Genomic DNA, 13,602 nt, shown 5'->3' with positions numbered 1-13,602 from the left:
TGTGTGGTCACGCTGAGATGGCAATGTTCATGGAGAGTGAGAGCCTCTTCTTGACAGCCACACAGGCAGCACCAGCCACTCAGTGCAGCCTCCACTCAAGGCTGCCTATCTGTTTTAATGGAACCCTCTTCACACTTCCTGGAAGATGCTATTGATACATGCCCCACTGACCTGTAATTATCTCAGACCCCAGCCCTTCGATAGCTGCTGTGGAGACAGAAAAACCTTTAAAACGCAGATACAAGTTTCCTCAGCCAACCATTATTAGGAGTGCTTGTGTGAAGCCTGTCCTCTCTGCCTCAGACAGTTTTCGTCTATCAGAGGCTGAGGTAGGACAAAGTGCCCTTCAAGGCAACTGGACGTAAGTAAAATCCACTCCTCAAAGAACAGTACTGTATTAGAATAGTGTGTTACGGCCCCCATCCTTTGGATGTAAGTCTGTGTTTTCCTTTTTATTGGCTCTTGCAAAGAAGTGAGTTGTTTACTTGTGGTAGAAAGAATGAATGAATCCCCTCCCCCACCCTCTCTAGGCCACTTATTCACAGGGCATGAAACCCTGACTGTATCTGTTTGGAATATCTTTTCACTTCAAGTAAAGAGAGATTCCTGGTCCTTTGTATAAAGACAGTAAAACCGCAGCATCCCGCACACGTAATTTCAATTGTGTAGTGACATCTTCACATTCAATGGCTTCAGAAAGGAAGAGCTATAAGTGGGCTCGTCCCAGGTATGGTGGGCGTGTCCAATGCACAGGCAGAGCGGCCTGGTGCCACTGTGTTTGCAGTGTAGCATGGGAAGGGATGACTTTGCTAGGAAGTGTGAGGGAGGTTTGTTTCAATTAGATGGATAGCCTCTGAGCAGAGCCACACGCCAGGGGGCTGATCCTCCTCCCTGTGTGCCTGGCAGGGAGAAAGCACATCTCTCTGAGAACACTGTCAGTGAGCTCTGCTTCCCCAGAACCTAGGCCCATCCATTGGTTGGCAGGGTGCACGTTTAAACAGCACTGTAACTCCAGGTTTGAGTGCCTCGTAGAGGGACTAGTTTTTACCTCCATAATAAACACTTCAGCACATGACAACCCAAAGGGAGGTCATAACAGCTTCAAGGCAAAGCAGATTCACGCCAAGCTCCCACTCCCAGGAGCTCTCATCTCTTAGTGCTTCTAGCTACTGTCTCCAGATTGGCGAACACTGCAAGAACAATAGCATCCAGGATCTCCTTTCTTCCCTGAGCTCAGTGTGGTTGAGCTGGCCTGCGGTGCAGACATCTCTTCGCAAAGCTGTTCTGTGAAGTGAACTTCATTTCCTTTGTAGACAACTCGGAGCACATGAGACTGCCAAGGCCAGGTTCCAAGAATGCTGGCTGTAGCTCGGCAGTCATGGCACCATGGAGGACAGAGCAGCTAGGAGCCCATGTGGGTTGATACCATTGAATAAAAGTAGCAAAAGATGCACTGATTCTCTTCTCAAGGATAAAGATACATGTATCCCAACCCTAACAGACATTAGCATCAGTCAGGAATCCCTTGGGAATGAAGTGTAGATGGGGTAACAACCACCGCATACTGAATGCCCATTTCTTGATAGCATGGCCACCTCTACGCACACGACACTTTCACTAATACACATGACTGCCCACAGATAAGGAAACTGAGGCACAGAGCAATGGCATTAATTCTCTAAAGCTGAAATTACTCAGGTTGATCATGGACCTACCCTGGATCATGGGGTATTGTCACTGAGAAATCACTTCTGTGCCCATTGTTTCTGTTAGTTTGCAAATGTACCAAGCTCTCCGCTGATGCTGAACTAAAGCCTGAAATAACCTTCAGGGTCTTCTTGTCAGTCAGGGTAATCCAAAGTCTTCTCATCAATAATTAAAATGTTCAGTCCAAAGAGTGATCAAAACTATGGACCCGTGAGCCCTCTGTCGTCTAGAAAGTGTCTGAAGTTGTGTTGGTGTTTTGTTTTCCAGACTTAAGCTACTTCACCAGGGTCTCTGGTCTTACAACTCCACCGATTTCTGTATAGATTGTTTAGCACCAGGACCCAAAGCTATCACGTAATACTAATTTGTTCAGGAGCTCATATAACTAATATCTCCCGAGAGTGCAGCGCAAACCCATCTGTCCCTCTTGTAGGTAAGGCGTACTTGTGGGTGTTGGGCTGGAAGTCCTTGAAGGGCTCTCATTTACAGAGTATAACCGAAGAGTGTCTGATGACCAAGCCTTAGTTTCCTGAAGAAGGCCACCTGGCTCACTGTACACATAATCCCCTTTGCCTGGAACCCAAGAAAAGGGTCAGCAAGGTGACAAACAGTCTTCTCATCCAATGATGAGGATGGACTCTGATCTGTGTTTAAGGCCTACACAGAGGAGAGGACCAGCCCCGGGGTTCCCATCAGGAGCTCACTGTCTACAGGGCAGGTGTGTAGGATGGCCAGTTTCAAGAAGAGGGCCAAGGGTGGAGGCTCAGGGAATGATCACCATCAAAACAAAAGCTTCAGTGAATTGTTACAGCGATTAAATAATTCTTGGGTCTCGGTTATGAGGGGAGGTTTATTTCTGTCTTATACAATAGGATACAATGGGTAGGGGGGCAAAGACACACTGGAGGACTTTTGTTGATATAGGCAATGACAAGCTATGCCATTTTACCAGGATTTTTTTCCCAGAAAATTACTGTGCAGCGAAGGATGGCCAAATCTATCAGCGTTAACCGTCAAGTGCAACCATCCCCCATAGACCGTGGAGTAAGAAGCTGCCTCCCTGGTCTCGGTCTCACGTGGTGGACGCAGGACCTTCTGTGATACTGTGTGAAATGCCTGACTCCCGCGGACTTGGTACTAAGTATCCCATGACCTGTCTACCAAGCACAACTGCAGGGAAAGTCATCCTTTTCACCGTTTACAGATGGCGAGACCAAGGCTCAGATGTGGAAAGTCCCTGGATGAAGGCTGCAGAAGTAGGTAACATTGGTGTTAAGATGTGAAGCCATGCTGCCCGGCTCCAGGCTCCTTCCCTGTTCCTCTCCCTCACTCTTCTGATGACTGCTGAGAGACCGTGCTGACTGCCAACTTGACTGGGCTGAGAAATGCCTCAGATTTCTCTGGGACGCCTCTGGCTGTCTCTGCAATGATGCTTTCAGAGATGATTAGACCATGAAGGAGGAGGGCTCTGACCTAGTAGAGAGATCATTCTGTTATCACTAGAAGGTAGTAAACGTGAGGAGGCAGGACCGTCAGAGGAAGTATGTCATTTGGAACATACTTGTCTTCTTGAGGCTGTGGCATGTTCTGTCATTTGGAATGTCTTCTTGAGGCTATGACATGTTCTGTCACCGTATACTACCTTTTTCTTCTTTCCAGACACTCTGATGGCTGGCAGCCTTTAAAACCATGAGCTTTAACTAGTTCTCTCATATTTCACTCCTATTGACCCAAAAAGGACAAACGTTATAGAAGAAGCAGAGAAGCTATCTTTGGGTGCTTGCCCACTTCCTGCTCATACCAGAACTCTTCCAAGTTTTCCCTTCAGTCTTTCCATGCAGGCTGAAATCTTCTTCCTTGTCCCTAACTACTTCTGACTCAGTTTCTAGTACTTTCTTTTCAGAGTCAGGAATCTCTTCCTTACAGACTCCCCAGAGCCCGAGAGCCACTCTCCTGATATGTGTTGACAGACTGTGGCCCCCAAGTTGAGCCATGAGTGGCCATCTGTCCTGTCCATTTCTGTATTCAGAACAGCCCCAGCTGACTCACATGGCAGGAGCAACAGAAACAGGTTGCACTTAGGAACTGAATGAAAAAGGAGCAGCAAGATGGCCAGTGGGCAACAGTGCTTGGTGTGTAAGCCTGGAGATAGGAGTTCGGTTTATAGAAAGCATGGTAGCTGGAAAGAACCAGCCCGAAGGTTGTCCTCTGACCTTCACATGTACACATGACACATGCAAACATACACTCACACACATCACTCACCTAACACACAATATCAAACAAATAAAACCTAGAAACAGCTAGAGGGATAAGAGGCCACTAATAAAAATTATTTCTTAGTATGTCCAGTGATTTAATTGTTTGTGATCAGCAACAAATAGGGTTCTGAGAAAACTGCTTAGGTCAGAAAATACAGATGACAAGAGGAACACAAGCTTTGACAAGATTGCTACACCTGGCACCCTGAGGCTTCTCAGCTGCTCCTTTTTGATTCCACATCAAATCTTATTTTATTTGTAAATTGTAAGTTAATCTTTACTAACGGTACATCTTTACCTGTATTACAGGGTGTAAATGTGATACATTAAGCACCATTAAACCTGCAGTGAAGTCAACAAGAATTACTATACCCAGGGGAACCAAACCATAAGCAAAGAGCAGTGGACAATAACGTGAATGTCTGTTCACATTACACTCCGGTCTCAGCATGGGTGTGAGCCACCTCACAGGAGGAGGCTTGCCAGCCTATTCACCCAGGCCTATTCTGTCCAGTTCCCTCTGCTGTCTTCATATTCTTTCCCAACCCCCAGCACAAATCTCCTGTGGAGTAGACTGTGCACAGCCAGCTCTGAAAGCACAGGGTGATGCCAGCAGTGCTAACCCCACGGTTTAAATTATGTGCAATTAGAGGTCTGTCCCCTTTCCTTTGCTGCTCAGCAATATTAAGGAAAAAGCAAACACCAGAACACTTTATTGCCCAAGTTACTTCCATATTTCAACAACGTATCTTCAGATTTCCATTCAAGACGGGCAGACACAGGTCTGTGTGTGCTCGCAGGGAAAGCTCCTAAGTTCATGATAGCATGAATTATCTCGTTGTCTTTGAAATTCCAAGACCTTGAAAGTTTCCTAAGGAACCTGACAACATGGAAACGCTGGCCTGTGGACTTCCGGCTTATTTTGGCTTCCTGACTTGGACTCTATCACATTGTGTTGGTATGGAAGTGTCCTCCAAGGATGGGGAGAAGAGGCCAGTTAGAGAACTCGCGTGGGTGTGAATGCCGAGCCTCTTAACTCACATTCAGAACTGGACATGATTAAGCAAGAAATGTCAAAGTGCATTTCTGTTTGCACACGTGTGTGCCTGTGTGTACACCACACCGTGAGCATATGGAGGTCAGAGGAGTTGGCCAACTAGTGGGGTTGGTATTCTCTTTTCACCACGTGGTCCCTAGTGATTGAACTCCTGTCATCAAGATCGGTGGCAATCACCTTTACCCACGAGTCACCCCACCGGCCTGGAAGAAATTCTTAATAACAAACCATTTGTTCTTGCTCCTTAGATATTAGAAGGTCTTCCATAGTCCTTTTCTTATTCAAGGCTATTCTTAAATTTGCTATGTATCTGAAGATGTTTTTTAACTTCTGATCCCCCCCACTTCACCTCCCACATGCTGAGATCACAGGCACAGACACTCACATCTGGTTTAACTAGGACCTTGCGAATTCTAGGCAAGTGTTCTAGCAACGAAGCTCTGTCTCTTAGCTTTCCCCGTGTCTCTCTCTATGAATAGTCAATATCCCCTTGAAATGGAAAATAAGAGGCTGACTGTGGACACGCTACACATGGAGTGTGTAGTGCCACAGTATGGTAGCCCTTCCAGGTGCCTTCAGCCTCCAAACCCACAGCGACCCCGCCCACAGCGACCCCGCCCACCGTGACCCCGCCCACCGTGACCCTGCCCAGCCCCAGTCTGCCCCTCTGACCTCATTTTTCAGGCTCCTGGCCAGGAAGTGTTCAGCCACGTGTGCAGGAAGTACGTTCTCCAGCAGCACCCGGTTTAGGTTCTCCATGGTTTCTATCTCCTCCCGCTCTTTTTTGAACTTGTTCTTCCATAAGAAGTCTAACCTACAGTAATATTCACTCTGTTACAAGAGGACACAGAGGTGAAGAGACAATAGGCAACTTGTCCTGCCAGAGTGGAGGTCATAAAGAGAAAACACAACAAGAGAACAAAGCAGCACAAAGAACCGTCACCCTCCCTGCAGAGCCCCATGTCCCACCCAAATATGTCAATCACCGTATAATACAAAGAAGAAGCTGAGGAATGCGAGAACCCCAGCAATGGGGAACTGGGGGCTTTGGTGGCTTAGAAGTTAAGATGATTGATTATAAGCCCCCTCTAAATCTCCAATAGCCAGCATAGGGGTTCTGGTGGCTTACAAATGAAACTGATTGTGTTTCCTTCTACATTGTCACTAGTCAGCTTGAATTATTTTTTCAAGTAGCATAGTAGCATGAAAGTGATGAATGAATAAGAAATTCAGGACGCTTCCTAGGCAAGGATTTGTATCATATAAGAAGTACTTTACACTGGTGGTAATTTGTCCTTAGACTTCGGAAAGCAGTCTCTGATGCCACAATTGCATGTTTGTTTATTATGAGGCATGGAGGTTTTTCATCTAGCATTGTCCTGTGTACTCAGAATGTCAGTGTATTGTAGATGAGAGTATATGTTGATATTATTGAGTTAGGAAAGGGGGCTGTTGTTAAAACATACATGTTCATGATTTACCGTGTATTATAATATAATATAAAATATAGGAGCCAGCTATTAGCTGACAAAGGCTGTCTTTGTCCTTGCCATGATTTTGTGTCTCCTGTGATACCAGTAACCCTGAGTGAAACCTTCTGTCAAAGCTGGGCTTCATGAAGAGGGCGACTTTTAGCTACTGACGCATAAATGCAAAGGAGAGTGAAACTAAGTACTGGCTTGATTAATTATACAAATTACAGTGCAAATTGGAATAGTGCATGCGTACACACACACATATATGTGCATGCATGCCTCTCATACACAAGTATGCATTCTAAAAAAATAAATGCACACTTCAGCCTGAAAGAACAATGACCATTCATTAATTGGTTTGACTCAAACTATACGTGATGCATTGAGAAACATTTCCTATCTTAGTGAACCATTTATTGTCACCTCGTACAGTGAGGCGTTCTGAACTGTTCAGAGCTTTACATTTAAAGTCGAACTTCTCACTCACTATATTAATAGAAATCATGTAATGTACTGATGGGAAAATCCCTTTATCTTGGAAAATGCATCATGTTTTTGAATTTTAGGGCAAAGGGGCAGTGTAGTTGGTTTAAACCAGAATAGAAGAAGCAAGCCATGGTGGGGGATCAAGAAGACACAGGTGAAAATCCAAAGTCAGGCAGGAAGGTAAATGAGACCACGCCCTAAGAGCCAGCTTGGGCAGTAAGCCTCCTGCTTGGACGTTCAAGGTTCCTGTGAGGTGCTCAGCTAGCAAGAGGCTAGCTCAGGGGTTCTTCAGGCATCACAGGCAAACGTGCATTAGTCTCCTATTAGAATGAGATCTGTAATTGGGAAACAGTCAAATGGAAGTGATAGTTTGTGTACTGGCTGGTTTTGTGTGTCAACTTGACACAAGCTGGAGTTATCACAGAGAAAGAATCCTCCCTGAGAAAATGCCTCCATGAGATTCAGCTGGAAGGTATTTTCTCAATTAGTGATCAAGGATGGGAGGGCCCATTGTGGGTGGTGCCACTCCTGGGCTGGTAGTCCTGGGTTCTATAAGAAAGCAAGCCAGTAAGTAACATCCCTCCATGGCCTCTGCATCAGTTCCTGCTTCCTGACCTGCTTGAGTTCCAGTCCTGAATTCTTTTGATGATGAACAGCAATGTGGAAGTGTAAGCTGAATAAACCCTTTTCTCCAACTTGCTTCTTGGTCATGATGTTTTGTTCAGGAATAGAAACCCTGACTAGGACAGTTTGTTCGAATATCTTTCTCTGTATCTCTATCATCTATCTTCTACCTTTCCAACATACCTTCATGCTATGGTTTGCGTATGATTTACATGAACCCCCGAAAGGTTTAAGTGTTAGAAATTTGGTCTTCAGTGTGGCAGTAGTGACGGAGCCTGTAAGAGGTGAGGAGCAGTTTGATGGGAGATTCTTCAGTTACTGGAGAACTGTATAGCTTCCTGTTTTGTGGTACAATCTTTCTCACCCACAGATCTGCAGTACAATGTGATGTAGCCACAATGGCCTTCACTACAGCTTAGATGGTAGCAGGACCTTGTTCTTGAGTGTCTAAAACTTTGAATATGTGATAAACTTGTTTTCCTTGTAAATGTAGCATGTCTATCATCCATCAATATATCAGTGTATCTATCTATCTATCTATCTATCTATCTATCTATCTAATCATCCATCCCCAGCATCTATCACATCTCCAGCTCTCTCTGTATGTTAATTATGTAATCTAACTATACTACTTATGTATCTATCAACTCTCTAGCATCTATATCATTAATCCACCAATCCATCTCTCCATTGTACCACTTTTTCAAGCAATGAAAACCACTTCAGATCCTCTTTCCTATGTATAAGCAGTATCCATAAGAGAAACTCATGTTGAAATGTTTAAAAAAATCAAAGGTGTCCATCTTGAACCAGTTGTAATGAATTGAACAGTGTCTTAAAGACAGCTGTAAACCCTGGCTCCTGATAACCATGACTATGGTCTTATGTGAACATAGAGTATATATGTTGATATATTTGATGGAGATCTGGGGATGAACTCGTCTTGGGGTTAGGTTGGACTATAAAATCAATGGCTGTTATCTGTGTAAGATAACATGAGAATGGAGAGGGAGATTTGATGCGGAGACACGGGGATGACCATGTGACACATCCAGGAGAGGGTGACCATATGGCCTATGTGACTGTGAGGATGGAGAAGCTGAAGAGAAGAGCGAAAGCACTCTGTTTGTCAGTCTGAGGAGAATAGTGGTTGCTCCACCCAGCCTCTCAGAGCTACAGCTTTGCTTTGTAAACTTCTTTTCCTCAGATCATCATCATCTCCCAGATTGTGTCAGGCAGGGGTGTGTGTCAAGAGTGTCTGTGATCCTTGGTGCAGTGTCACACTCATAGTTCCAAGGCAGCTTCATGCTTTGCCCGTTTCCCAAACTCAATATCTATAGTTGATAGATATTTGTTCCCAAGCAACCATAGAGCTTCCTATTGGTCTGCATGGACAAAATCAGGGGCCACAGAACAGCTGAGCCTGGCTTGAGATGACTTGGCTACTTTTAGTCCCCAGACACCTCAATAGAATGGCATCAGTCTCACTATGGGATTGTGGAGACCACCTGGCTTCATGATAGGGATGCACCTCACTTGGAACACAGACTTGACACTCAGCATGCTGAAGTTTAAACAGAAAACATAGGCTTCTTCCATATTTTAAACAAGACCTTCAGAGGCTAAATTAGACTCATAAACTAGATTTTTTTAATACAGCAAGTGTTACTGTACATCTGTACAAGATATTGGATAAGTTTTCTTTAATTTTATTAGCTGTATTTACTTTATGTGTATGTGTGTGTCTGTGCCTACATATATGTATGTGTACTCTGTGTGTGTGTGTGTGTGTGTGTGTGTGTGTGTGCCTAGTGTCTATGGAAGCCATAAGGTGGCATGGGATCTCCTGGAACCAGAGGGGTGGATGACTGTGAGCCACCATATATGTGATGGAAACTGAACCCGAATCTCTTGTGAGACCAATAATATTAACTCCTGAGTATGCTTTCCAGCCTAGGTCTATGATTTTCTTAAGGACATACAACTAGAATGATCTTTAGGCTACGATGTGCTCAGAAAGAAGACGCTTCAAAAGAAGGTGGTGGTGGGAAAAGGAGACCACACAATAACTGTAGCTTGCAATCGATCCTACATATCTATGTAATAAACCAGCTAGGAAGTTGTCACTCCAGGGCCGTGGATGCCACAGCCCTTGGACACCTCCTCTAAATACCAGTGGCTATTTGTAACTTATTTGTGATTTGGGAAGGGAGTGGAGGCATGTTTTTTTTTTTTTTTTTCCAGAAGCCTCTACTGTAATGAATCACCATTCCTGTGATGATTCTGGATTGGAGATCGGCCTCCTGGCCCACCGTGGCGTTTCCCATGTGCCTCGTACAGATGTGTGATTCACAGCTGAAGGCTGTGTAAGTGACTTCGAAGTCTCATCCTACTCCTTTAGGGTGCAACACCTCATCCATATGTCTAGATGTGGAGATTATGTATCATTACGTAAATGAACAAAAACGAATGGCTTCCCTTAAAGACTCCTTAACACAATTATGCCAGTGGTCAACCATAATGTTGAACACTGACTTATTTGCTTTAAATCTATTACAGGATAATGAATCAATTGTCAGTCATTGGCCTTGACTACAATTCCATAGTGGTTGTCTTAGTCAGGGTTTCTATTCCTGCACAGACATCATGACCAAGGAGCAAGTTGGGGAGGAAAGGGTTTATTCAGCGTACACTTCCACATTGCTGTTCATCACTCAAGGAAGTCAGGACTGGAATTCACACAGGGCAGGAACTTGGAGGCAGAAGTGTATTCAGAGGCCATGGAGGGATGTTACTTACTGGATTGCTTCCCCTGGCTTGCTCAGCTTGCTTTCTTATGGAACCCAGGACTACCAGCCCAGGGATGGCACCACCCACAATGGGCCCTCCCACCCTTGATCACTAATTAAGAAAATGCTTTACAGCTGGATCTCATGGAGGCATTTCCTCAAGGGAGGTGCCTTCCTCTGTGATAACTCCAGCTTGTGTCAAGTTGACACACAAACCCAGCCAATACGGTGGTATTGAATGTTTAATAGAAATAATGCTATTTCTATTAAAAATAGGGGTTGGGTGGGATTCAGTTTGATTTCAGCATCTTAAAATGCTCTGTGAAGGGAGGTGATCTGAGAGGTGATCATGACGAGAGAGACTTGGAAATAGCATCAATGGCATGGCACATAGAGGCAGGCGACTTGTGGGTGGTTGCTATTTTCTGAAGAACGACTACTGGGGTCATCATTGCACAAGGAAGCTCAGTTCCTTTCTGTGTAACTTGTTGGGGACCCTGGGAAGCATAGGGGCATGGCTGTTCCATGAAGTAGAGCAGCAAGCTTTTCAGTGGTGAGAAATGAGCAACCAATGATCAAGTCACAGGAGAAGCAGAAAGGGAATGAGCCAAAAAGTGGAGAGGGTGTTATGATGGCAAGCCAGAGAATGCAGAATGGAGAGATACAGTCACTGAGGGGCTGAGACAAGATGAAAAGCTCGCACAGGAATTTGGGTGTGCGTGGCTAACTTAGCCTGGGGACTGCCACACTGCTAGCTCCCGGGAAGCATGCAACTCATACTGTGTCGGTGTCATAGTAGGGGAATGTTCCAGACGTGGGACACGAGCCAACAAAACAGACTTCCCAACTGTGCAGTTGTTTATTGCTACTTAGCAGGAAGACCGGAAGTCATAAGTCCGTAGGCATTCGCTACGAGTTCATGTGTTTACTTCACAACGCACCCATGCAGAAGCACTGGTGCCTCTGAACCCAAATCATCCACTTGACCTCACACTGCCAATATCATATGCTTTAAACCAGAGGCTGGGGACAGAGATGCCTGACTTCAGATAAGTCTTCTCATCACTAGTGGTGGACTACGTGCACAGGCAGAAGCATGGTAATCCTTAAATTCCACTATTCACAGCCTCTCCTGGAAGACCAGGAGCAGGCAGAGGCCCTAAGAACGGGCAATAGTTTCATTTGCATTACAAAACACAAGTTTTAGCCGTGAACCATATTTTGAGAAATGGTTGCAAATGAAGCAGAATCACCAACTTTCAGAAGAACTGTGCCATTTACTGTGACAGACCCGTGCCACAGTAGTTCCCCATAATTCCAGCTGTTTGCCAACTACAACACATTTGTAGTTTAAGATTTAATAGGAAATTAATTGATTCATATCTGTATCTGAACTTTGTTCAGAAGTTGTTCTGAAGTTTGTCCTAAAGTTTGCCCCTGTGGCAAAACAACTTTTGCCTTCATATCTGGCACATACCCTGGCTGCCTACTTTGATCTTAAGTGATTAGATGATTCTGATTCTTAAACATTTTTTTTTTTTAAATTTTACACAATCATGGCTACAATGCAGATCTGCACCACAGGAGATGAGCGAAAGCTTCTTACCTGTCTACCCAGAACGAGTAGCGTGATGAAGAATATAGAGAGGGACACGGAGCCCATGGTCTTCAGGTCTTTCCAAATGCCTGGTCTATTGAAAACACAAGCAGGCAGACAGACAGATGGACAGACAGATCACAACAGCACACAACATGCATACAAGACTTAGAATCCCAGTAGTGACAAACTTCCAAATCCCCAGTGCATTTTCCGGATTTCATCCCAGCCAAGTACACGTTTCAAATATACCACAAACCCCGATTTGCATAAAAACCACAAATAATTAAGTCCATATATTGAGGACACAGTAAATAAAAGTATGTGCAAATTATCACAGACTTTTACTTTGCACTGAGTTCTGACAGATATTGAAGGAGAGACTTGTAGAATACTACTCCATTCTATTAAGGCTCGTGGGATCAAGAGAGGTAATTGGATACATGGTTTCTTTGGTGTTTTCATTATTGCTCTCAGAAAGAAACAGCACTTTCTAAAAGTATTGACTGTATGAAGTATAAAAATGAAATAAGGAAGTTAGTTTCTACAAGGGTCTCCCACTTGTGACAGGTGCAGTTTCATATAACACTCTAGCTGATGCACATTCTTAATACATTACGACGTAATCCTGTATCACAGAGGCAGGAATTCCATTCACTGCTAATCTGCCCTCAGATTCAGGTGACCACGGTCAGTTTGTTGCTGAGCTGGGCTGGGCCTCCCCTTCTTACTCTGGCAGTCAGGGCAGCAACTTAGCACACCTGCAGTAAGGCAAGGAGGCCTCTTCTGCAGTCCTTGGCAGTGGTCTACATTTTCTGGCAAGCAATGGCCCCACATTTGAACATAAGAAAATTCTGAAAAATACTGGGTAATTTTCTCAGACAGCCACACAAACAACATGGTGGTAGTGATTTTTCTCCATTATTTATCCCGCTCTGTGAATTTCCATTTTTCCCACTGAAGGTTCAAAGGGCAAGTGGAATACTGACATTTGATGTAGCTCAATGGGCTCTGAGGTAAGAACGCCTGGACTTGAATTGTGAGCTAAGGGATTTTGGAGAAGTCCTTTCGAATGTCACCACCCTCATCTGTGAAAGGGGATGTACATGCCAATCTTCTGGATCAGATTTTACACACTTGGCACATTGGCCACATAGTGCCCATGGCACTCTCATGGTAAATGGTGACTTCAGTATTAAGTGCAGGGCGATGTCACATATTTATACACCCAGCACATTCACTGACCCTCAGCATACTCTCCCCAAATGGCCCTGGTGATTTCAGTATTAAGTGTATGGTGACAGTGGAAGGAAATGGCTAGAAAATTGAAAAACTGGAGATCAGCAAATTTCATAAAAAGGAAAGTGTGAAAAGTAAGGAAGGGTAGATCACAGTGGCTTAAGCTCTGGAGCCTCAGAACCCTGCAGAAGGACAGGTGCACATTTGTGCTCTTCCCCCTGGATCACACCTGCAGGTGTGCATTTGTGTTCTTCCCTCTGGATCACACCTGCTGAGCCTGTTAAGATGCTGAGCTCATCTACCACGAGGAGGTCTCTATTTCTCCAAGAATTGCTAGAAGGGTACAGGTGGCACAGTTTAAATGGGT

The 13,602-nt window shown here is 44.6% G+C and overlaps 1 protein-coding gene across 1 annotated transcript in view; it reads right to left on the bottom strand.

Annotated features, from left to right (window-relative positions):
* Positions 1 to 13,602, bottom strand: part of Adcy2 (adenylate cyclase 2) — a 358,830-nt gene that overhangs the window by 22,137 nt on the left and 323,091 nt on the right. The window contains exons 18-19 of the mRNA XM_076916127.1: positions 12,006 to 12,090; positions 5,698 to 5,856 (exon numbers count right to left, since the gene is read on the bottom strand). Coding sequence (XP_076772242.1) covers positions 5,698 to 5,856; positions 12,006 to 12,090 — 244 coding nt within the window. The remainder of the gene's footprint in view (positions 1 to 5,697; positions 5,857 to 12,005; positions 12,091 to 13,602) is intronic.

This window comes from Arvicanthis niloticus, chromosome 19 (assembly GCF_011762505.2).
Source record: "Arvicanthis niloticus isolate mArvNil1 chromosome 19, mArvNil1.pat.X, whole genome shotgun sequence".
In the NCBI taxonomy this organism is placed as follows: Eukaryota; Metazoa; Chordata; class Mammalia; order Rodentia; family Muridae; genus Arvicanthis; species Arvicanthis niloticus.
Note: the sequence above shows the minus strand (reverse complement) of the source record. Positions and strands in the feature narration are given on the sequence as shown.